A 26,579-nucleotide genomic window follows, 5' to 3' on the forward strand; every position below is an offset into this window, starting at 1 on the left:
TTACAAGAACACAAAGCCACATTCGTTGCATTCCCACTTGAAAAGTAACAGTTTTAAGACCGAACCAGGAACAGTTATAGACAGTGACTGTATCAGTATCCACCTTCCAGGTTATGACCTATTTATTTCTTATCTGTAGCTTTACATTATTTCTCATTAACTTAAACCAAACACTTAATCTTTGTAAATATTCTTCCTGTGCTTTCACTATTTTATGAATAATTAGCTCATACCTACTTTATAGAAAGATCTGGGCCACGACCATCAAAATCAGTGTTTATAAGGGAATAATCGAGACAATGAAGAATTCAAAAGGTATAGCATGGAAGGAAGGGCCAAGTTTTTCATTTAGAGAAAGTAATTTAATTTGTTACAAGTTTATATTAAGTTTTAGTTATTTAAGTATTTGGATGAAAAAAACCCTAAGATGTGAAAGCCTAGGAGGTATATTTGGTAGTTTCACTTCCGTACCCACGACATGAGTACAATGAAAATACATACTCCATCCCACTTTACCATGCTGCTTCTCCCATTTGATTAGCCTCGATTTTTTTCTTACAAAGATTAATCTATAAATACACATGGCTTCCCTTCACTGTAATACAATTAAATTCTTTCATCTCCCAACTCATACAGGGTGGCAGTACTTCCCTATAAAATATTAAAAAAAGGCGTGGGAAAATCAAAGTGACATCCACATGAATTCTTTGGCACTGACAGGGCTTCCAAAAACCAGGAGATGAAGACAACAGCTCCATTCTACACACATTCAGGAAGACTTTTTCACAGATTCTGTAGTACCTCTGATACCTACGCAGACAACTCCGTTCAAAGAACTACACTGGTTTTAGTGTATTTAAAAATTGTTCATATATTTAGCAGCTTTCCAGTATGACATTTGTAAACACAACAGAAGACAGGATGCAACTAAGTTTTAAGCATCCTTTATTAATTTCAAACAACTGCCACTTCCCAACACCTTCCACCCGAGTTACAGTTTTACACGTACTGTAGAAGATTGCTCTATCTCCAGCAGTGTCACAGACTGGTCTGCCTTCTGTGTACAGGTCAATATACAGATAAAGGTTCTTCAGAGGTTTAAGGCCACTTACCCTATGTATGGAGATAAAGTATTATTAGAAAGGTTTTAAATGAATCATTCTATCAAAAACACTTAAACAGTTTTTAATTTTTAAATTATATCAGTATACACCAAGGTAATAAAAGCACATTCTAACTGCATAAGGCTGGTATCTTGTTTTTTTTCTGAATGCCTAGCAAACTAGGGATGTTAAATGCGAAGCTCCTTGTCACCATGACGGAGAAGGGAACAGAAATCAGCACAGTAGATTTAGCCAAACTTTCTATTTGTAGGACCTCAGGTGAAGATACAAATTACATCTTCATGTACAGGAGAAAAAGAGCAATTATCCTCCCTCTCAGATCAGCTGAGAAATACTCAACATGAAAACTCTTGTTGCACAGCTCTTCTGTTTGCGCTAAGCTGCAACCATGGGAATTCAGCTGACTGCAGCAGCTCTACTCAGAGCACAGGCTACCGGGACAGGTACTGCCTAAAACTGGAGAGGTTCCTCAAGACTGTCAGTTAAGTCCTTGATTCCAGAGGCTTTTGAAGCCAGAACTAAAGATTTTCTATTATTGTGAACAAGAAGTATCAGCTGAAGCTGATACTGGACGGAGGACTGAAATCCACTTGTTTTGAATAACCCATCAGCTATTCTCTGTATCAACAGTAGTTGGAAAGAATTAAAATAAATAATGAACCTGCTGAAGTTAAAGAAGAAAGTGCATCACCTATTTCAGTATTTACTAGTTAAAACAGACATATTTTAACCAAATATAATGGGAGATTTTTTTCCTAAATTTCACAGGTTTTGTACTGATCATTCTACCATTTTAAGAAAACTACATTTAAACAGTAATACCTATTTACCTACGTTTAATCACAATAAATAAATAAATAAATCTCTTCAACCAGAAATGAAAAAACCCACATCTACATAGCAAATTCTAATACAGTAAACAGTCTGTTTCAGGAATTATCAGTACTGCAGCAGTGTTAATCAATTCTACATTGGAATGCTGGAAACCAAAAGATTAAGACAGAACTACATGAAGAGTATTTTTCATATCTTATAGGACAGAAACCTTTGTTCATGTCTTCCGGTAGCCATCATCTTCTTTTGAGCTGCACCTACAACACAAAGAACAAGTAAACGAGCAACTTTATGCTTCTCCAGAATAGCTTAAAACAGTTCTGTAGGCATTAAGGGGCATCTTTTCTACTGCTTTGTTCCTGTATCACCACCTCATTTCATTGTTTTATACTCCTATTTTAAGAATAAGGTACAAAGCAACAGAAAGAATAAGCTACTACTACATCTGTGTAAAACTGCCCTCAGAGGTGCTGCCTACGTTTAAAAGTGCAAGGTACTTTCTGTATTTAGCTAGCAAGCAACTAGTGTTTCATTAAACGTGAAAGCTAATTTTTTTCATTTCCTTTATGAACAAGATACCTTAATATGTTGAAATAAGGAGAGATTATTTTTTATTAAGTATTTTACAATATAAATTGAGAAGAGACAGGCTGAAGGTTCCAAATAGGCATACAAAACCACCCATCTCCTGCTTGTTTTCGTAGTTAGTTCATTACATCTCCTCGGTGGGGTATTCCCCACCAGCAGAATGACTGCTTTGTGTCATTTTTCCATTCTTGAGTGCACTAAGAGTGCATGATTGCTGCCATTATGTACCTAGATGGATACAAAAACCCTTCTTAGTTCAAAGAAGTATCATAAAGTACGTGAAACCAGTGGGGTTTTCACAGCTTGTCAGGATACATTAATAAAAACGGAAAGGTGACTTCTTAACATTGTCAAACAGAACATTAGAACAGCAGTATAGACCTGAAAAGTTGGTTCTGTTTTCCTCACCCTGTATAACCAACTCAAATGTTTCAAGCTCTTTTAATTTGTTGCTAAATGTTTATCTACACATGCTGTCAGAAATAACCTTGTTAGGAAGGTGAAGTTGGTGTCTCAGCAAATCAGACCCATGGAGTAGGCGTTGAGTGGCCTGTGACTCGCTTTCCTTTTTCTCTTTCAGCACCATCAAAAGGAAAAGTGAGAAAAACAGCACAAACATTAGTTAAAGCCTGAATTTAATCCCATGTCCTACAGGAATAATTTCATTACAATGAAAGCAGACAGACAGTATCTGTAGGGCTTTTTGCTTTGTTTTCGTTTAAGCAGTGATAATTATATATATCTAATTAACATAGCCTATAGCTCTCCCAAAGATCATAATGTTTAATAATCCCTTTAATTAAATGATTAATAGGAAATGCAGGGGTGGTTCTTACGGATTACCTGATTTACCATCACTGAAGACAGATTCTTTTAAAAATGGCTACAAATGCCTTGTTCACAAAAGACTTTATTATCTAATGATGCATACTGAAAACATACAGAAATCTGCATGGTCCACTTTACATGCAGCAGAACAATCTTCACTTTACAATAAGTAAGTGTCAACTGTTTTATGCAAGAGACAACACTTTAAAGTCACATTTCTTAAAGAAAAGCTTCATTTACAAAAGAAATAAAAGGTAAAGAAGCAATTACCGCTTTTAAAAAGCAGCTGCTTTGTTCAAGAGTGGAAGGTTTATGCCTGTATTGAAAGACAACATGATCACAAATAATGAAAACAATGAACAAATGAAACACTTTTAGCATAAAGCAGTACACTTTCAAAATGACATACAAATAGTTAAAAATTTCCTTATGTTGTCTATCTATCCTTTAGATATAAGGTCTTTCGAATGAGATCCCAACATACGTAATTACTAAATGAAAACTCTTCTGTAAGTATTGGTTCTATGTCATAGTGAACTGTATTTAACAAAATGTATACAAAGTCTATAGCAAGTTGATTAAAAAAATTAAAGTAATAAGAAACAGTACACTGAAGGCGCTCTATCCATCAAGTGCGCACTCTCAAAGTTTTAAATGTGATGAACAGAACAGAAGTTGTAACTATGCCACGGTTGCAATGCCAGAAAATAAAACAAGATCATTTATCAAACATGCAGGGAATTCTGCCACAATGCTATTGTCTCTCATTTGTCAGTTCTTCCAGTAAAATAACAGCTTAAACACCGGTGATGTTGATGGGTTAGCTTACCTTCAGTGTACTGAAAGTTGTACACAACCTGCTTTAAAAGAGGAGACCATCCCTGCGGGCAGGCTCAAGAAGGAACAGACCCCCTTCGGCACTGACTACACCAAGGGCATGCTGCTGTGGCCTGCACACACACACCTAGGAAAATGTGAATATAAACAGCATTTATGCTGGCCATTTTTTAAAGACAAAAATGAAGCCAAGTCTGCTAAAAACAAATCAACCACCCAGTATTACTGCTCTTTTTTTTTTTCTTCCTTTTTTTTTTTTTATAACAGATGCTTTTTTCTTTTTATAATATATACGAACTGCAACCATATACATTAGCATTGTACTTCTGTGCAGTCTTGGCAATTAAAAGAGTTCTACAGTGAAAATTTTCACGTAAGACACAGAACAGAATTACTCTAACATTTCTAAAAGAAATATCAGCCTTGATGTTAATTCAAATGTATCATCTCTTCCTCAACTTTGCAGGGGAAATATTTATGTTTATATACATTAATAACTGCTGTGAAATTTCTTCAGTCTTTGTATCTTAATTACTCAAACCCTTTGAACTTCTTCATCTGGTTTAAATTTTTTCCTGGATGAAGGCGTGCTGCAGAGCCTGGTTGATGCTAATTCGTTTAGCTGGGTCTAACATTAGAATCTGGTCCAACAAGTCCTTTAGCTGGTGCACTTTTTTACGCTGGTCTTCAGGGAGTCGTTGGCACCCAATCAAGTCTGCTAACAGGTCCTTGGTTGGATTTATGGTGCTCATAACAGTAACTTTCTCCTACAAATACAAAAATGGCAACCTTGTAGAACAGAAGTAACACACAAAACCCCCTATCCCTGTTACAGAGCTTCAGCAGCAACTTCTCTGCAGGGTTCTCTCAGATCTGATTAGCAATGCACTTCCTCATCATACGGCCTCATAAATCCCCATGTGGGCAAAGGAAAAGTAGAAATAATACTGTCAGGGGCAGGCCAGGCTGCATCCTTCACCAACATCCAGTGCATACACGAACCTAACATCCCAGTTAATGGAAAACATCAAAATTTCATGTGGAAAAGTCCCCTAATTCTGTGATTCGCAATAAATACACTATGTTAAAATGATACAGAAAGTAATAGTGATCTTGTGAAATATCTGTGATTATGTGAAATCCCCTAATTCTGTGATTCGCAATAAATATACTATGTTAAAATGATACAGAAAGTAATAGTGATCTTCTACAACATAAGCACATCATACTGGAATTGGACATCCTTCTCCAAAATAAAGGCAGAATTTCTTTTATTAGTAATTTAAGGTTAGATTATGTGGAGGTACCCTGTGCACCTACCAAGATAAAACTCAGCTTTCTCTTAAACGTGTTTCTAAATAGTAGGGGGGGGAAATTAAAAATCTCTGTTGCCAGTTTACAACTATGTCTCTTATCCATACCACCACGAAAGGACATTCTAACAGTTTGTAAAAATCTTATCTTTAATTAAGAGGACAAGATACATTTGAAAGGTCATAATAGTAAGAAAGCTTGGAAAAAAGGAATGTTAGTCAACACATTAAGGACTTACCCTCTCTGTCACTTTATCTACTTCTATATACATAAAGTTGAGATTTTGATCAAAGTGCTGATCTTTGAACACACCTTTTCGAATCATCTGGAAAATGAGGGAAAGGCAAGAGTTTCAGGCAAGTTCTCTGTGTTTTACGAATTCCACAATTAGCATTGATGTCTACTAACTTATTGGAACATGAATAATTTGAAACTAATGAAAAATATATCAAAAGGACAGCAAGAAATGTTTAGGTTGAATTAAAAAAAAAAATACAGTTCAAACCAGTTGAAAAAGACACAGTATCTTACATTGACTTACGTATTTTTTTTTTCAGGTCAGTGCTTAGAAGTTTTCTGCTTTCACTTTATACTTAGTCTATGAAAAAGAAGCTGTATACTTTCACTTCATAAGATTTTAAATCAATATAAATTATACAGTCAGAGTGAAGTCTGATATTTACTTGCTGTTAAGAGAAGATGTACACGATAAGAAACAGAATGCAGAGAGAAAAAAGAAAGTATGTTCTACTGTTCATTTTAGCAGTTTCAGATATTAATTAGAAATCATATACTTATTTTCCTTACCTTGTTTGGCATCTTTCCTTTGAGATCCATGGCTAGTTTCAACATATGGTTATTGGTTTTGCCAGGAAAGAGTATTTTTCCTGTATAAAGTTCATATAATGTGCAGCCTACAGACCACATATCTATACCATAGTCATAGATTTTTCCTATAACTGAAACAGAGCAATTCCAGTTAATTCCATAAAGGAGCCTTAAACAGTATAATATCACAAAACCAGACAGATGAACAATTTCCAATTTGTAAATTATATTGGTGCTCCTCCTCTTAGGAATAAGAAGTGACCCTAAAAGGACGCAGACTTAACTTTTACAGTATCCCTATTTTAGAAAGGGAGGTGTTTACCTAACACCCAAACTAATCAGCATGAATTAAGTTAGTAAAAAAACAAGAAGTCAGAACAATACCTCTAAATTAAAACATAACTATAACCAATCAGAATGACTTCTCCCTGTCCTCACTGAGCTGACCACCAACATACATGAAGAGTCACACAAGCATGCTTTCAAAGTCTGAATTTTTGACTGCCATCATATTTCCAGAGTGGTGTTTTGCTAAGACCAAACAGAGAGTAAATTCAAGTCAAATTCTCATTTGCTAGTACTGGTATGGTATATAGCTACGTTAAGTATACTGCTTATGATACATGTAGCCAGTACAGAGGTACTTACTGATTTCTGGAGCGCGATAAAATCTACTAACTAGATACGGTGTGATGTCATTATCTGCGACATGTGAAGCTGATCCAAAATCACAAAGCTTTAATATCGTTTTAGACTCATTCACCTGAAAGTTAAATGTAAATATCCATTAGCACTATTTGTAGACAGAATTGCCAACAGCACTGTGAAAGTGACAATACATAAAGTCTGAGATAAGAAAAGCATTCAGCCTTTAAATTGGAAGTTCCTCCCATATTTCAATCCTTCCTCTCTGTATTCTGAGGAGATTGTGAAACTTTAATTGAAAGTGACAGTTAATGTCTTCAGATCCTACAAAACACAAAAAGGTCAGTTTCACATACTTTTCCTTTACTGAAATATCCTTGGTGGATCCAGATTTCATTCAAGATACTGAAATTGTATCAGTTTAGACTTCCAATTCTAGTATCTGGAGTACCACTCAAAACAGCGTATTATTTACATAACCCATGCTTACATAGTAAATTTTACTGCTGTGGTGGCAAGAAGAGAACATTTTAAATCAAATAAAAATACGAGTTTGTCACAGGGATGACACCAAGAAAATCAAAGGAAATGTGTTTGATTCCTCTGTTGTAGATCTCACACCCTGCTAACCCGCAGAATGTTTAATGGAAACAGAAGAGGAAAAAGGCATCACGGACTTTCTGCCATTATCTCATTCACACAAACAAAATCTCCATCCAGACTTAAACCACCTACTTCCATTTTACAGAAAGCAAGAACATTTTTCAACTACTGATGGAAAAAGTCCCAAGATTTCTCCTGAGAAAGAACACTGGAAGGTATGCTTTCTATAAAGAAACGCATGGATGCAGGTTTGTTTGAGAAAGACTGTATTGAATAAAAGATTTTATTTAGATGCTGTATACTTCTTTCTATTTATACCACAATAGCATCTTGTATCAAAACATGAATCCCTAACATTTTCAGATAAAGTGAAATTTGACTTCATCTAAATTAAAAGAATTATATTAATTGTAAATATTTAATTTTCCAATATAGACTCTGCAAAATAAGTTTCAATTATTTATTACTTACCAAAATATTATCTGGTTTAATATCTGCATGTAGGATATTGCATCTTTTAAGAAGTTTTAAAGCCAGAAACAACTGCTGGCTGTAGGAACGCACAGCTTTAATATGGAGGCCAACATCTTTCCCATACTTCTTCAACACCTCTCGTAAATTCATACTATTAAAAGAAAGGAAGAGAGAAAGAACAGAAAAGCTTACCAAAGACAAACATAGTGGCTTCCTGAACTGTAAGACAAACTTCCTATATTGTATAATTACTTACTGGACTGGACTGGCTTAATTCACAACACATTCTTAATCAAGATTAATTTGAGTGGATTTATTTGCACATGAACAGCATTTTCTTAATAACTGTAAAGCCTTTTTACTTGCTTTCTTCAGAAATAAATAAGGAAGGGAGTATGCAAAAGATACAAGTTGAGAAGGTGATTTTTTGGTGACTTAAACAGCAGATAAAAAGACCATAATTCCAGGACAAAACCATCACTGGATATAAATAATGTTCAAGTGTGTTATAAAGAGATAGTGCAGCACAAAAATAATAATTTGTTGTATGGCTTATTAATGAAAATATAATAGCAATTTCATAAAGTTTGCATTGCTTCAGCATACAACTTATCTTCACCTGAAATATGGAAAAAATTAAAATGACATACACAGAAAACTCAGGATAAGAACAACTGATGTCTCTAAGTGGGAATGGGAACTAAGGCAATTAATATATCCGCATCTACCACAAAATAGTGTCTGCCATTAACCTGTCATAAGACCTTAATTATTTAAAGGAAAACTGAGCATGCAAAGAAACCACCGTAACAATTTTCTTCCTTAGAGCGTTGTTATATATGTACTCGTCACAGAATATACAGCGCTTGCTGAACTTCTCTAGGAATTAATTATGAAAACTAACAAGAATATTGTGACATACACACAAGCCCCCCTGTGCCCTGCAAACCAAAGAAAAAAAGAGCAGCATTGGTGAGATGCCCCATTTTTAATAATACATTATTTTATTTCAAATATTGTCCAGGCAGAAAATTTACAATGATGCTTTAAGTACATCAGCAATACTTCAGCATTCTGTTCGTCAATTTGTGCCTCCAGATAATATTTTTTTAAAGGTCCATGCGTTTTTGAATCTTGGCAATAGAGCAAGGTATCAAAACAATAGCCAAAATCAAAAAGTAAAGATCACTCAATAGTACTTTACTTTTTACAGAGAAGCCCAAACATTTGTCATCTTACCTGAGTGGCTCAAATACCAGACAGAGATGTTGTTTGTGGTAGAAATGCCTGAACAACCGTAGACAATGAAACTTGTCATCAGGATCTGCATCATTGAGCTTCTTCAAAAATTCCAGTTCTTTTAGGCCAGTTTTTTGCCTGAAAACAAAGAAATATGATTATAAAGGAAAACCAGTGAAATTCTAATACCTTTTTAAAAATCCAGACATTCACTAGTGCGGTTATAATTATCCAGAAATGAGAAGTGTCTTGTCACTACTTAATGCACCACGTCTTGAAAAAAAATCACAACAGTCTTTTGCTGTCAGAGTCGACACATTGGGTAAGCTTGTTTAATTCCCTGATCCTCATTGTGCCTTTGTATTCTGGTTAACCTTTTCCTCCTCCCTCCTGGTTGCATGTAAAGCTAAAATTAAGATTTCCTCCTGTGATATGACATTTTAGTTTCAAACAGCACTCGCTCGAGAAGTTTAGTTTTTTAAAGAAGTACTTAACCACATACATTATTACAAAAAGTTTTCAGCTTAAGACTTTTAAGAGTCAAGTACACACCCAAACTTAATGATACAACACACCAAACTGAAATAGCTTATCACCCCCCTCCTTTTTTAAAACTTTTCCAGATACCTATTCATATAACTCAAAATAACACAGTTATACACACAGCAAGTCAACTTTTAAAACCTCCAAGGTAAAACGCATGGAAAATATTTTTATTTAAGTTGTCTTTAACGGAAGAGAACATAATATACAACTGCAGAAATACAGCAGCAGTTACTTAATACAGCATTATAGGTAAGTCCTCACATAAAGTATGATCTATTAAACTGTGTTATTCTGAAAGATCCAAAAAAAATTTTTTTGCCAACAGAGAGTCCCATTCCTTTTCATATATCTTATATACATGTAAACATATAGACTATACAAAAATAAATAATGTACACAGGTCTTTTTGTAAGTTACAGGTGATCAGTTAGGATCCAACCCATACGCCTGACAAATCGATTTGGTCCATCAAAACAAAGTTTTTTTTACAGTCCACAACTCCCATCTCAATAATTTTAGGGCTGGGCTGGCCTCGTATTGCTACCACTGTTCCCTGCAGTTTTGCAAATGAGAAAGTGCTTGATGAAAATGCAAGTACCCTTCTCCCTGTGATAGCTGTAAAGAAGTGTGGATACATAGTCCTCAAGCGCTTCCCATTATCTGGCTCATATTAGCAGAAAAGGCAGGAAATCACAGCTGTAATCTGTTACTTCACTTGAAACAAAGGGAGATTCAAATCACAACATGAAAATCGTCCAACTGTTACATACACCGTATTATTATCAGTGAACAAAAACATTACTTACATAAGTTCATTGTTCCTGATGATTTTAACCGCTACTTCTTGGTTTGCTCTTGCCATGTCCCTGGCTCGCACTACGTTACTGAAGACTCCCTGACCAGTGTAACCATAGACATTGTAACGTTTATCTAGAACTTCACCTATATTAACACCTGAAGGATAAAATCAAGCAATTTAAAGTTAAGTGACATATATAATGAAATTTTAACACTCTGTAAATTTCAGAAGAAGAGGGTAATGGTATAATCACTTCATTTCATAATGTGCAATGTCTTCTATCACCTAGCTTTACGGAAATTATGGGGAACAAACTGATTCTGGAAGTCTGGAGTCTTTTTGTAAGCGAGGTTAAAACCTGCATCATCATTTCATCCAGTACATTACACAGTCAGTCAGGGCACGCGTGGTACATCTACACTAGAGTAACATTTCAGTACTTTTACATGAGGACCTTTTCCATTCAGCATCCTCATTCTAGCTGTCCCTGCCAATCAACAGATACAACTTACGGTAATAGCCTTCTGCATCAGTCCAGTTATCCCTGAGGTTGGGGTTTTCTTTGAAGTCTTTTCCAAACCCAGCAGCCCTTAGACGAGCACTCTGAAATAAACAGAAAAGTAACAGCTTTGCTTGTATGCTCTATGTTCTTCCTTGATGTTTACTTACCAACCCCCCCTTTTTCCTACTGAAACACTGTTCCTCTCCACAGCACAAACACACTTATCTTGTAGGAGAGAGAAACTACTGAACACAAAATGCTATTTACATACCAGTATCTATAGACTGACACAAGGGAAGATGATGAGGTCCAACCAACAGAACTATTATTAAACATTAATGGGCAAAGTTTCAGTTAGTACTCAGGAGGAATTTATACAAGTCATGTTAGAATGCACATTTTGGACCATCTGAAGATTTTTTACTTACAGTATGTTTGTAGTAAAGAAGTTTAGCAATTTGCAAGGAAAATGTAACTGTTTAGGCCTTGAATTTCTGTTCATTCAATGCCACTTCACAGATTTCATACAATTACACTTACAATCATAATATTACTAAAATTGCTATTGACATCTCTGAACAAATTTAGCAATATATTATCACAAATTAAAATCTGTAAAGTAATGAAAATCTTCAACTGAACAACAGTTTCTGGAAGGGGGATTGCATACTTACAAGCCATATATATCTCTACTTGTAACTTTCAAATCTTTAAAATGACACATACACCCTTCACTATCCTTCAAGTATCTATCTTTTTCCAGGTCAAAGTGGTTTTGATTTATTTTATTATTATTACCAGTGTTACTAGAGTGCCACCATGGCAGCCTTTTGTCACCAATGCTTCTGCCATAGCAAATAGGTTTTATCTGTCATCACCGAAAAATAACTAGAGAATTTCTAACTTGAGGAAAGTTGTTGTCTTGAGACTGTTGTCTCAAGTGTTGTACATCAGCAACGATGAGGTAGATTTACAAAGAATGGCAAGAAAAGTCTCAAAACTGGTCACTGGACTGCCCATATTCACAGGCCACTTCAGCACATTTAGAGAAAAACTGGTGGAATAGGGCAAAGTAAAACCAGGAAATGTATCTCTTAAAAAACAGCCCCAACCAAAACCAACCAACCAACAAACCCCACCAAACAAATCACCACATTACTCCAACACAGCATCATCAGCAAATTAAGATACCTTACAGACACTTTTTAATTAACCATACATGAATCTCTGAAAAAAAGCACCTATTTAGAACAGTGCAGCATGGTAATATTAACATAAAGCTTAACTTAGAAATAGGTTTATTACTGTTTGCCACTATAGGCCCTATCCAAACAGCAGGTGAATTCCCCAATTGCTTACTCTGGCCAAACTCCCACTAATTTCAGCAGGTTTTCTTTCACTGAAATAGTAATTAAGAGCTACTTTGCCTTGGCTGATCAAAAGATTCAGAACATATTATCCAGTCAGTTACACATCCTCTTACAAATCAAAGTTCCCACAAACCTCAAGTGACAGTAATTCTCTAATAAAAAATGAAGCAACAAAGTCATATATTTCATCTCCAAGAATTACCTACATCAAAGTATGCAGCGAACATATCATCTGATTCTGTGAACATATCAGGAGCTAGCAGCTTCTTCTGCGCTGAACCTTAAAAATGAAATCTAGATTACTCAACATGAAAAAGATTACAAACTCTGTTACCAGTATAATTTGTGACTTGGTATCTTTACAATATAATCTTAGGTCAGTATGTTGGCAAACAGGTGGCTCTACTAATGTTTCTAGCAAATACCATTTTACAGTCTAGAAATACAAAGCTCAAGATTGGTTAAGTTCTTCAAAGCACTCAAAAATTTGTATCTCCTTGAAAAATTAAGTACAATAGCTTTCAAATAATTCATGTAGTAGCAAAAGTAGTACATACTTATGTGATCCCTACAGATAATTACTATATCTATATAGTATATATTATAAATATACTCTCTCTATATATCTATTTATATATGTTTATGTATAAAAAGAAACCTAGAATGAATGTCTATGTATAAAAACCAATATAGACATGGTTTCAATATAAAGGTTCAGGCTTTTCTGCTGACAAAGTATTTTACTCAAAAACAAAGCTGTAAAGCCCAAAAGATGCGTCTTTGGAAAATGTTTTCTTCAACCCTGCCAAAAAGGACCTCACGCATAGCTTTTAGTCAAAGACAATGTTTACTCTTACATTTAAGAGAAACATTTTTAACGTGGGCAAGATAATCCCTTTCTCACCTTTTTATCATCTCTAAAGTTCCAAAGACATTTTACTTGGTTGATAAAAGCAGAGAAATATAGATTAAGTACATATTAGTGAAAACAAGTAAACTTCAAACTATCTCATAACACACATTATGGTAGCATCCCCTCATGACCATGGTAAATCACAGGCACTCCCTCGAGGGTATTAAGCAATGGAGAAAAATAAATGGTTAATCTCAGGTGCTTCAGGTCTCAGGATGTATATAGCCAACCACGTGCATACAAAATAACTAGACTGAAATCTTTCAACAGTATCAAAAACTCTCATCCATCACACTGACACAGTTGTTTCGAGGTATAGACCTGTCACCTGACACTATGGGGAGACAGGTTACACCATCATTTCACAGACAGACCCTTCCAGCAACTTCCTCAAATGTCTTTTTTAGTTCCAGTTACTCACACTTGCACTGGGCTACAATGAGTTATTAACTAGTTCTGTAGGAACTTACTATCCTGGCTCTGTATGAGGTCAGGATAGAAATAAAAAATAGCTTGTACAAAGAAAGACGATCCACTGCTTCCATCTGTTATAGCCACCTCCAACCCCGAATCTTACCCATACGTGAAAATTCCCAGATTTTAGAGTAACTGCTCTGTTTTCAAAACCAAACCTTTTTCATATCTTAAAAATATCTACATAGTTAACAGCTGTATTTTCGTATGCTTTGGTGGACAAAATTATAAAGCAGTACATGCCTTGACAAAAAAGTAAAAAGACATACAAGAAGACTAAATCTAAATTTGCAGTATGCAAATCAAGAAAAAGTGCGTAAGGTAGTTCCTTTCTACCTCCATTGCAGGAGAACAATCTGAACACACACTGCTCAAGGGTAGACCAGTACAAACTACAGGGCAGTACACCGGTCCCAAAGAGATGCAGCTTTATTACTTCGAAGAGAAGCATCCACTAGAGGATAGCATATTGAGCCCCCAGGGATACATTTAGTGCATGACATGAAATACAAACCAACCGTCCAACTATTTCCGGAGGGGTTGGGCAGCTTTCACAGCCCTTGTTAAACAGCATGCTGTTGCAATTAAACTGCAAAAAGAAACTGACGTAGGGAAAACTAGCTCAAAGTACGACCACACAGCAACTAGGCACACCTTTGACTACTTTAAGATGTACAGTAATCCACTTTCAAAAGACAGTGAAAAAAAATAACCAACCCCCCTGATTTTCAGTATTACAGGCTGCACTGCAAGATGCTTTATGTTCCTTTTACCACAGCAGGCACAAGGCCAGTTTTGTATAAAGATGTACTTCATTTCAGTATTGCTGTGTAATAATATATAATGATCACGTGCAGGGAGGAAGAGGAGGAAATGTCCACTTCCCCAAGAAATTATGCCACCAAAATGGGCTTACTAGCATTGACTCTCAAAAGCTTTAATCATTCTATAAATGACTACAGACCCACTTACACTTGTCCGACACCGTGGTTTTGACCAAAAAAAGGGACAAAAGGGGCACAGTTCCCAACCCACCCCGAAGTAAAGACTAGGACTATATTAAGCTTCTACGAAAAGAACATGCATAAGTGAAAAGAAAAATTTGGAAGTTAAAAGGGTAATTCTTAATTATAAAGACAGACATCATTATTTACTCTTCCAAATGTACAGCACACATTGTATTGTGTTAAGAGTTACTAGAAATACAAAGAACGTGTTCCGTTTGCATTCTCCTCCTCCTTACAAGCAAGCTGTATTTTAATGTTGTCAGTACGTAATATTTGTGGAAATTCTCAAATTCTGTCCAAAAAGTCAATCTACTGCCAAGTCCTGAAGTATAGTAAGGAAACTAAGCAAAATGTCTGAGCTTTCATAACCTGCACTATACAGTGAGATTTCAGATTCTTACCGTTGTTCTGTTCAACTGTCATGAGGTTGTGCTTGGCTTTTACTGACGCCTCAAATGTGTCCACGTTTTCTCGTTCATACTCCTTAACATCAGCAGCTACTCTTTCTAGGATGTCATCTGGTGAGTTCGAGCGACTACGCGTACTGCTTTGAGGACTGCTTGGTTCAGATGGTACAGATATATTACTGTCTTCTGTCTGGCCTTTGTATTTCTAAAAAGAAATCTAATTATTAATCTCACCATCACAGCTTATCACAATTTAAACATTTTTACGCTCACCTTTTCAACAGTTTGTGCTAAACCTTAATCTTTGCTTTCATAATCATCTACACCTCTAAAAGCAATGGATTATTTGCAGAATGGGATAGACCTTCTGAAAATTATTCTACCACAACACACCACAGCCCAGAGCATAAAACAAGACTGAAAAATTCATGTGTCTCTATTTCCTTAAAAACTGCTTTTTATTGAAGATTAACTATTTTGTTGTTCGTGACAAAATGTCAGTAGAGGTAAAATAAACCATTCTAACATGTGTTGAAGTCTTTAAGGACAAATTAATGATTTTACATCTTTCATCCTAGAATCTTTCCCATTTTTATTAGCATTATGTTACAGAAAAGTAGTTTTCAGATTCAGGGGGTTTTATTTGAATTGGAAATCCTGTTTATTCATTCATTCTTGTTGAAAAATTTCAGATGCATTAAAAAAGTTCAAGACAACACCTGTACAAATTATTTTTTTTAAACTTTAAGTAATATGAAAGTATACAAATGTCATTTCCTCTCCCAAAAGTTAAAAATCAAAATGAACAAATGCTGATACCACTCACTTATCAAGGTCGAACTATTCAATAATACAAACAGAGGTTTCCCATTGTTTTTGCTTCCTGCATGGACCAACAACAGGTGTAACCTGCCTTTAAAAATAATTTACTTTATATGGTTTTGCTCAGTCATAGTTCTGGAAGGATTTTACAATGGGCTTTGCATAGCAGTCAAATCATGAATGCTGTTTTTAGTGCTGCTTAAAATAAGCAGCACATTATAAACAGTGGTTTTATAACTAAATACTGAGTAAATAAGCCACAGCATGTTGCTTACTATGTTGTAACTGTGAGCCAAATAAAAAAAAGATACCCGATTCATGCTGTAGAATTACATCCCCTTTTGCCACAGCTCCCTTTCAGGGATCTCAATCACATTATTACCATCATTACTATTACCTTCTTATCAGGAATACAAAGTTCATGGGAACTCACATGTGTAACTGAATATATCATCTATATTTATGAAGGGGGAACCCATGTTAGTGGCTTTACAAAGTTTTGGAAATGGAGAAGGGTAAATTCTACTTGAAACAACTGACCATTTTGCTATATTGACAGAATGATATCAATGATACAGCTATGAAGAAAACCTACAGATTAAAATAACTGAAGAACTTTTTTTAACATCATAGGACTGTCAGAGAACGTCCAACTGTAGCACAAAAATGACTGACAAAAGAGCTGCTTCAGTTGTAAAAGCCATGCTGTTGCAATAGAAGTGTAAAGTTTAATGGAGACTAACATTTACAATAAATTAATTAGAAAAAATACAGTAGTAACTAACATAATGTAGTAACGAGCAAAGAGCCTTCCTTTATCACAACATTCTACACTAAAAACATAAAATTACTTTCTGTAGCCCACATGATAATATAACCAGGTACCTGAACAATTGCTTGCCGCTGTAATCTTCTTTGTCTTATCTCGGCTTCTTCATCCTCTTCTTCCAAATCAAAGTCTTCAAGACTATAAAAATACATTTATTTTATAACGTAACATCATAAACATAGAATTATCTACTGAATTTTACCAAATGTCATTCTTCTATGTAGAAAGCACACAATGTATTAAACAATAGCTGTTCAACTGACTCAGAAAGCAAAGGTGTATTAAAGCCCAGTGTGTGTATTTACATCTCCTTACAGAGAAAATTTATCTTCTGGTATCTCATTGGGACTTTGTGTATCTCATTTTTAACTGCAAACAATTAACAGTAACTGTTTTTAAAGAGAAAGAAAAAAACCTTGTTCATTTTCATTCCATCATTCTTCCTTAGTAATTATTTGGTTAAGAATGCATACGCTTGAGCAATTTCATTAAGTAGATATTTAGCAAATATAAAACCGATTTGCAGATAGCAATTAACCCTTTCAGCTATTACCATTTTTCCTCAAGGAATAAGCTTCAGGAAACAGACCAAATATTTTCACAAGGTATTGATCAAGTTGAATTTAGAAACTTAACACCGTATCATCCCCTCAGGTCTGCCCACTAGCCAACAGGTCTTGGTGTTTCTTGCATACTCTATTTTCAGATCATCCCAATAGTAATTTCACAAGATCACAAGTACTAAAACATGATTAAGGTTTTAGATGACAACCACCCAAAAAATATCAATTCATTCGCAGTATCAGTGGATCTGTATTTTCAGATAATCAGTGCAAGTTAGAAATTTATTCTTACTTTTCATCTGATGAAGACTCCTGTTCAGCTTTCATACCCTCAGAAAGACTACCTTTAAATTTGTCTTCTTTAGCTTTGCTTCTGCTCCTTCGTCTGTGGCCACCACGTGACCTGGACCTCCTTCGAAGGCGAGATCTACTTCTTCGGCCTCTATCCCTGGTAACAGTAAGAAGGGTTTGGATTTTGGTTTGGTTTGTTTTTTTGAAGAGAAGGAGAAAAATCTATTCATAAAACACCAAGGTACATAATGACTCCAAGTAATAAGACAAATAAATTCACGGAGAACAAAATTAATTCAACCATGCTAGCATATATAAATGTGGGCAAAAAAATGCATCGCCTTTTTGCACAAAAAATAGCCATCTTTAATCTTTTAGTAGTATTTTACAAAATATATTTAAAAAAGCAGTGTGTCTTTACCTCCTCCGAGGAGACCTACTCCGCCTTCTTGGAGATCGGCTGCGTCGAAGGGGTGAACGAGACCTCCTTCTAATGGGGGACCGAGACCTTCTTCTGGATGGAGACCATCTACTGGGGGGGCTAACATCTTTTGATCTTTCACGTCTAGACAAAATATCATCTCTGGTCCGCGTTCTTAAAACAGAGGAAGAGAATGGTGGTAAAATCAGGAGCAAGCTGCAAACAAAAATCCCAATTCCCTCTAAAGCTCACTTCAAAATCTTACTGCAAGTGAAAGGCCACTAGAGGGGCTTCTGAGGGAGGGATGGGTAAGTATGCTGCAGAGCTGGCTGCTCTTCTGCACCTCTCCCCCATACGTACCCTGGGAAATATGTGCCTATACATAGGTCTAGTTGAGGACAACCCTGAAAAAAGAGCTTGTTAATTGCTAACACAATGCTAAGACAGGTTTTAAAACAAAACCTGTGCTTAGGTCTTACATAAATATTGACCTGTTTTTGTGTTTACCAGAAACTGTACGATAAATAAAACCCAAAAACTAATTATTGAGAATTTTCTCAGCAACTTTACAATTCGGTATTGAAATTTAGGACCATGCCAATGCACAGCAATGACTTTAATGTCTATTTCAATTTGGGCACTAGAACTGGACAGCTTTAACATTTTGAATATTCTAATTAAGAATTTTAGTTTTCAGCTGCCTTATTAACATGTAAACTAATCCTTCTCAAATTAAAAAACAAGTCTGACACTATATACTATTCAAAATTTGCTCATTCCTGTCTATACACATTCACAAGTATTCAAGAAGAAAAACTTTGATAGGACAACTACATTAAAAAGCTTAATCGCATTCCACGACAGCAAGTCTTCAACCGCAAACTGTAAAAGGATACAGGTTAAAAATATTTAACTACTATTCTAATGAGGCTGCCACAGAAACTCTTGGAAAATACTTCCACACCATGGTTTAAAGAAAACGTTGCCACTCTATTTCTCCCTCCTGCCCCCCCCCCCTTTTTTTTTTAACCAAACTGGACTAAGTTATTTCAGGTGGTGTATTTCATCAATGAACAAAACCTCTTGGGTCTGAAAGATTAATCCCACCCATTCTGTAATATTTTTGTTTGTTTGTTTTGAGACCACTATATCAGCTTTAGTTACCTTAACTACGTATAATGACCAGGCACACAGAACTGACGCAATATACTAAAAGTGGGACAGAAGGAAACTTTATGCATATGCAGAAGTACTAGCAGTTTCTACAAGAAATTACTGTAGACTCAAATGCTGAAGCAGGCCGATGATCCCTCTAGTCCATCTAATTTACATTATGTTCTCGTAAACAATCTTGCAAAAAGTCACAGGATGAACTGACAGTTCCAGGTTTCCTGGCTAACGAAGTGGTTGTACTGCCAAAACCCAATCAAACTACCTAAAAAATTAAATCACTTCAGGAATCACAGGTATGAGATAAAAAGGAGAAGCTGATTAAGAATGCCTAGTAACATCATATAATGAGTAATTTCAGTCAAAAGACCTGAGAAGAATCTTACATGATTAGAACTTGCATGCCTTAGAACACTAAGACACAAACATGAGAAATAAAATTACTGGAAATTTTTTGCTAAAACTTCTAAAGCCCCTGAAATTATCTGGCAGCCTGAGTAATTACAGGTGTTAAAGCTCCAACACAGTGGAGATAGTTCAGGATGTCCCACAAAGATTATTCCTGCTGATCTGCAAACACTTCTAGCAAAAAAGAAATTAGCAGTCCCTCATTCACATGCTGCTCACCACAGTGTTACAACATAAATTTGATAGCAAAATTCTAGACACAAGCACCACTTGAAATAGCATCTAAACAACTAATTCAAACTGGCTGCCACGCAAGCTGTCATCGGAAATGAAAACTGAAAGAAGCAAAATGCTATGGAAGAAAAGTCAAATAGTATGTCAAAGAAATATAGTGGTTGTGCCAATAAATTCCTGATTCACCAGAAAGCAGACAGATAAAACTGCTAGCATTTACAATACTTGCTTAACCTGGTTAACACCACTGGGGACACCCTCCAAAATATTACTAAGGAGCAGTACAGACAAATAAGCTGATAATGTGCCTGTAGAAGACACCCCATACCTGAAACCAGAGTAACCTTCAGCTGTACAGGCAGAGAGACTTTCACATTTATTAGGCACTTATTTACCAAGCTAGTCTTTGTGGTTCTAATCCACTGTTTTAAATTAGTATTTCTTTGTTCTTAATTCTCAAGAGTGGGTGAAGCTAAACCCCATAGTAAAAAGTTTTAAATTATTCATTATCCAGAAGTAATGCTGAACTCTTCTGCCAGTTGAGCTTCTTACATTTAATGAATTAACTTCCAAAAATGTATACACTTATATTGTTCTCTGCTTGGGAACTTAGCATCCAGGCTTTACAGCTTCAGAGTAATTATGAGTAATTATTGTCTCATGGTTTATATTAAATTTCAAGGTAACAGCTTTCATAGGCTAAATTGTCTTTTTTAAAAAAATCCCAGACTAAAAATAAATGAAAAATATTTCTGCCTTTTTCCTTTAAGTGTATGCAAAACATGGTAAGGATATATACAGACCAACAATGAAGCAACACTACTATATCCGTAGCAAAAGAAAAATAAGTATTTTTAACAAAAAAAGTGACTGTGAGGAGGACATCTTGATAAAGATTTGCTTACATTCACACATATTGCCTATTATTAGGGTTGTTGGGGTTTTTTGTTGCGTTGTTTTGTTTTTTTTTTGTGGGGAAAAAGAGGTTAATTACCCACTTTTAGCCAACACCAATATGTAAGAGAGGAGGCAACTCTCAGTCCACAAAAATTCCTGAAAGCAACAGGACTAAGAAACAAAATAGAAGTCAGACTCTGAATCCAACCAAGTGACAAAAAGACAACTCTGAGCTAGAAAACTTGTTCCCAGTAATGGTGTGAGCAGCAGATAACTCAGCACTTTAACAACCAAAGCTGAATTTGCATGTTTAACAGCTGTGGGGAGTATTTTTTTAAAACCGAACACATACAAAGTACGATCATAACACAATGCACAATCTGATTGTCTTTTTAAATAGCTATTTTCAGAATAAAATAAACACTGAGCTAGGAGACAGTTCATCCTGTAACACATTTTTGCGATGGTTCATGACATCTTTTAAGTTACCTGGGAGAAGACAGACGCCTCCTTTCTGATTCTCTTCTTTTCCTTTCGGCAGATCTACTCCTCACTCTTCTAACTGGAGAACGGGTTCGAGAGGGGGATTTACTCTGTTTAGATCTACGATCATTAAAGAGAGGGGATCTGCTTCTTCTTGACTTTTCTCTTTGTTTGGGAGACAAGCTTCTTCCTTTTGGGCTACGGCCAGGTCGTCTAGGGGACCTGTTTTCTTTCCCTGAAGAAGCATCTTTAGAAGGAGATTTAAGTGGCTTTTTTTCTTTGTCAGTCTCTGATCTCCTAGGTTTTCTATCTTTGGACCGTGATCTTCTATCTTTGGATTTGCTTCTTAGTTCTGTTGGGGATTTAGATTTTCTGCCACGATCTCTGCTTTTGTTTTCATTTACAACTGGAGACTTCCTGCGATCTCTTGACTTACTTTTATCATCAGCTTTATTTCTATCCTCTGGGGGAGATTTAGACTTTCTGTTTTTCTCCTGTGATCGCCTTTTAAGCATTGGAGACCTAGATTTCCTTGTCTGATCTTGAGACTTACTCCTCTTATAAGGGCTTTTGGATTTCCTCCTTTCTTTTGACTTGCTTCTAGTTGTCTTCTCTTTGATTCCATCAACTCCTACCTTGCCTTTCTTTTTGTCAGATCTGTGCCTAGTCCTTTCTTTTGATTCACTCTTACTTCCTTTCTTGGAACTAGTTTTGTTGTCCACAGGTTCCAATTTCCCCTTAGTGTTTGACTTCACTGTAGGTCTCGTTCCATTTCGCACCTTTTCATTAATCTCCCCCTCTTCTTCAGATCCTGACTCATAACCTTGTAATATTAATCCCATCCCAGACTGGACTTTTCCTTCCATTAACTCATTTTCAAGTTCAGCTTTTAATAATGCTCTTTGTTTCTCCAGGTCTTCCAGAGGAGCTAAAAAATCAATTTTAGTTCTTTTGGCTGGTCCATCTTCTTTGTCAGAGGTATCAGCTACCTCTTTCCATTTATGTTTCTTATGTTTGTGTCTGTGTTTATGTTTTTTGTCCTTATCTTCTTCTGAAGAATGTTTATGTTTCTTGTGTTTACTTCGGTGTTTGTGTTTCTTTTTTTTATGTCGGCTGTGCTTGTTCTGAGGTTGGTCTGCCTCTGATACTTCCCCATTTTCTTCATTTACACTTTTCTCAGATGCTTCAGCATCCTCAACCCTGCAAAAAATAAAAACTACACATCAGTACTATCAACTCACTGCAGTCCTTAATCTTGCATTGACAGCCTTTTTAATGATAAGATACTAACTGGCATCTAATTACCTACCTTTGGGAGAATTAAAAATGTACAACTAACGTAACCAAGTTATAACAGCAGATACACTTCCTCAGGAACAGACAGCTATGACCGCAAAAAGCAACACTACGGAAGGAAGATACAGTAAATGCACTAACAAAACAAAATGTGTGGATGAAATCAATGCTTGTGCTTTTAGATTTAATACTGACAATATCTGTTAATAGTACACAGCAGTGTTGCAATTTTATGCACCCTGTCAGTCCACCATCTACCTTATTTACTGCCCCATTCCAATGCCTAACCCAAGTTAAGCCTTTTTAAAGTATTTTCAAATGGCAGAACACAGCTGACTCCAAACAAAACCTATTTCAAGGGATGATGCTGATCACCCAATGAAACCGTCTTGCAAAATCTCAGAGTCAACCGATTCTCTTAACTGCAATTTCTTTCTGTAAGTATATACATCTGTTAGAAAAATCAAGAACTCTTGTTATCATGTGTTTATTATTTATGCAATACAGGGAACACTTGATAAATTAAAGAAGCCTAATTTAAAAAAAACATTCTGTTAGTATACAGCAGACTACCACTTTTTTCTTGGGAAGCTGATAATCTTCAGACCTGTAAAGTGGCAATGGCTGAAAAAGCAGAAAATAAGTCTACAGCAAAATAATAATTTAGTGTTCCTTCTAAAGAAAAAACCAAACCCACTCCCATTAGCTAGTCACAGCAACAAGCAATTTAAATAGTATACTTCAAAAATGATAAAATTCAGTCTTGATGTTAATGCATTCACTTACATTATCTTCCTCAGATGCTAAAACTGGCTTACCAATAGGGGTTTTTTTATGGTGTTTAGCAAACACCTCCTGATCTCCTTCAGAACATCAATTAAGTTACTGCCTGTGGCAAGATGGACATTTGCTTTTTGAAATCTGTCACCCAATATCATAGGTGTCAAGAGTTCACCTTTCTACTAACTCATCCCATCTAAACTACAGTTTTGAAATGTACTAGTTTAACATTTTAATAACTTAAATGTAGCTCTTTCTGTATTCCAAGCTTCATTCAGAAGAATGAGAAAATTAATTGAAAAGAAATTCTCTAAACATGACAGTCGGGGGGGTGGGGCAGAGGGGATGTACACAGAAATGTAGAGTAACTTTTGAACTCTACTAGTTTCATACGACTGTTGTTTCTGAAGAATAATATGATCAATGATCCAATAGAATAAATGTATCAGAGGTACTCTAAGCCAGGCCTAAAGGATGGCACTTCACTATAAATCAGATTAGTGTCTTCCTAATTAAGGACAGGATCTTCAAAGAGTGTACAGTTACTGACTCTCTCATGCTTCAGTTAATGCAAATTCTAGTACTAGTAAATAATCCAGGCTTTTCTGCAACATAGACTAAAATTATTTCCTAATACTATTAACACTACAGTGGTCTGAAATGTGAAATTCCCTAAGGGAACAGACTGATTTAAAAATATGCAACATTCAGAGACCTAGCTCAGAATGCTGTATGCTTTTTCTTTTACATCTTTTACTTCTGCTTACTCAAAGCATATAGAAAGAAGAGTGTTTTTCTTAATTACTTCCTCCTGACACTCCACACCATTATGACAACAGAATGTCAGAAAGAAAGAGGACAAACATAGAGCTTGCTCTATGCTGCAATTTGCATAAAAAGACATGAAAAAAAGGAAAAAATATTAAATGTGTAACTTTTTTAACTTGGACTTGCAATCCAGAGCAAGTATGTCAGTGACATAAGTTGACTAAAGAGCAGTGAAATATCACAAGGAGAATTTTTAAGGGAACTATGCATCTTTCAAGGTTTTAGTCTCATACAGAATACTGCATATGTCCCCAATTAACACATTAATGGTACTTCAACACATTATAAAAATATTACAGAACAACAAAAATCACATCCATTCAAGCTGCTCCAGATAAGTCTTCCTTCTCTTAATAGTAGTAAGAGGCACTGAAATCTATAGGCAAGTTATCTTGTTATCGTATGTGTTTTAATGTTATGTAATAACCTCACCTTACACTCCATAAAAGCAGGCTGATAGCAGAGGCGCCAGATGAGAAACATCACCGCAGTTGCATCTCGGACCACTACAGACCACTAACACAACTGCCAGCTTTCTTTGCATTCGTGCCTCAGCTAGAAAATTGCTATTAACTTTATTAATATCCATGACATATTTCAGAGTTTCTTCATGCACAGGATTCTGTTTATTTCAGCTAATTCCATCAAAACATGGATAAACTTTTACTTCATTTAAATGCTTCAGAGTTGTAATGACAGGGATGAGAAACCTTTCAAGAAGATTGCAGGTGATGAAGCAGATACCCATCTACACGTTTAGGTGCTTTCAATAGAGAGAACTGTGACATGATCTTGTTATAGCTTTTTTGTTCTCCCCTCCTTATCTTTGAATTCAAGAAGAATGATAGGAAGTTCATGAAGGTTTGCAAAAAGATTTCACCTGTCTTTTTCTACATTCAGGCTTCCTATCATCAGTTTTTACCTTATCACCCTCAGTTACATTTCTTTATACAGTACTGAGCTCTCTTTTCCATGGGCTGATGTGTTTCACATAGTTCACATGTACATCCACTGACTGCTTCTCCTCATCCGTTTTCTATTCCCAGGAGTAACAAACAGAACCCAGAGCCTCAAGTCGCACCTTTTTCAGGTGGAAAAAATACAGGAAGCCGTTCATACGGGTAAAACACAGGGAAGAAGAGCGGCAGGTAAGCATTAGGCTGTCAACACTGGGCAAAAGTTACAGGGAGGAAAGCGCCCGCCAGCCCCAGCACCTCAGCCAGCCGCCCCGGCTCACGGCGCTCAGCGGGCCGCCCGCAAAGCGCTCCCCGCAGCCCCGGGCCGGCGGGGAGGCGGCAGCTCGGTCTTCGCTTCCCAACGGGAGCCGGGAGTTGCCAGTCACTTCGAGGGCTGGAAGGAGGGGCTGGCGGCAACAAATCGCTTTCTGCTTCCACCAGCGCAGGCAGTTTTTATACCGCGAGAGAGCCCGGGACTCGGGGGAGGTGGGCTCGCCGCAGGGCGGGAGCGGCTCGGCGGAGGGGCAACCCCGCGGCACCCGCCGCTCGCCCGGGGAGGCCTCGCCCGGACAGGGCCCCGCGGCGGGGCGGGACCAGACCCCGGCCCGGCCTCGCCCCGGGGATGCCCGAGCTCTGCTCGCCGCCGGGCCGCCGCCCGGCCCGGGAGGGCAGCGGCCTCGCAGCCACGCGGAGGATGAGGGACCCCCCCGCCCCTCCCCCCGCCGCGGCAAACCCGCTTCCCGGGGCGGCGGAGCGGGGAGGGCCGCGCCGGAGCCCCCCCGAGGCGGGAAGGCGCACGCGGAACTGAGGACACGCGCCCGCAGGTCCCGGCTCCGCTTCCCCTCCCCCCGCCCCCAGCGGGCCGGCTCGCGCTCTCCCGGCCTCCCCACCCCCACCCCCCCCGCCACGGGCCTTCCCGGCTCCCACGTCCCGGCCCCGCCGGGCAGCCTCGCGGCGGGGCGAGCGGCTCCTATAGCAACCCCTGTCCCCCGGAGCGGCCGCCTTCCCCCGCCTCCCTCCCCCTCGCTCGCCACCTCCACCCGGGCCGCTTCCCGCCCTCTCCCCTTCCCCTCGCCCGTGCTTCTCCCCCCGCCTCCCTCCTCCCCGGGGCGCCATCGCGAGGAGCCTCCTAGCTGATCTCTTACTCGGGCGCTCGCAGCTCGGGCTCCGCCGCGGCGGCCATTTTGAACTTCCAAACTCCTTCGCTGCCGCTGGGGAGACGCGGGGCCGGGGCGCACGCGCGCGGAGGCGCCGGGGGGGGGGGAGGGC

General features: G+C 37.4%; 1 protein-coding gene across 6 annotated transcripts; it reads right to left on the bottom strand.

Annotated features, from left to right (window-relative positions):
• Window positions 1-928: 928 nt before the first annotated feature.
• On the bottom strand, window positions 929-26,571 carry PRPF4B (pre-mRNA processing factor 4B). 6 transcript variants are annotated; one of them, XR_005826662.1, is made up of 19 exons: window positions 26,456-26,571; window positions 21,457-22,650; window positions 18,259-18,432; window positions 17,839-17,994; window positions 17,040-17,121; window positions 15,327-15,537; window positions 12,738-12,811; window positions 11,172-11,262; window positions 10,667-10,814; window positions 9,315-9,452; window positions 8,073-8,226; window positions 7,002-7,116; window positions 6,333-6,484; window positions 5,764-5,850; window positions 4,204-4,978; window positions 3,645-3,690; window positions 3,034-3,119; window positions 2,170-2,215; window positions 929-1,113 (listed from the first exon to the last, which is right to left on the bottom strand). XR_005826662.1 is itself a non-coding variant. In XM_040585551.1 (15 exons), exons 1-15 carry the CDS (start codon window positions 26,491-26,493, stop codon window positions 4,775-4,777), a joined length of 3,018 nt encoding a protein of 1,005 aa, XP_040441485.1. In that variant the 5' UTR covers window positions 26,494-26,571; the 3' UTR covers window positions 929-4,774. The 6 variants fall into 6 exon arrangements, 2 of the variants coding, with proteins under 2 accessions (XP_040441485.1, XP_040441487.1); XR_005826664.1 differs by having other exon boundaries at window positions 3,034-4,338; window positions 4,701-4,978; XR_005826661.1 differs by having other exon boundaries at window positions 3,034-4,978.
• Window positions 26,572-26,579: the final 8 nt, after the last annotated feature.

The sequence above is a fragment of the Falco naumanni genome, chromosome 3 (genome assembly GCF_017639655.2).
Source record: "Falco naumanni isolate bFalNau1 chromosome 3, bFalNau1.pat, whole genome shotgun sequence".
NCBI lineage: Eukaryota > Metazoa > Chordata > Aves > Falconiformes > Falconidae > Falco > Falco naumanni.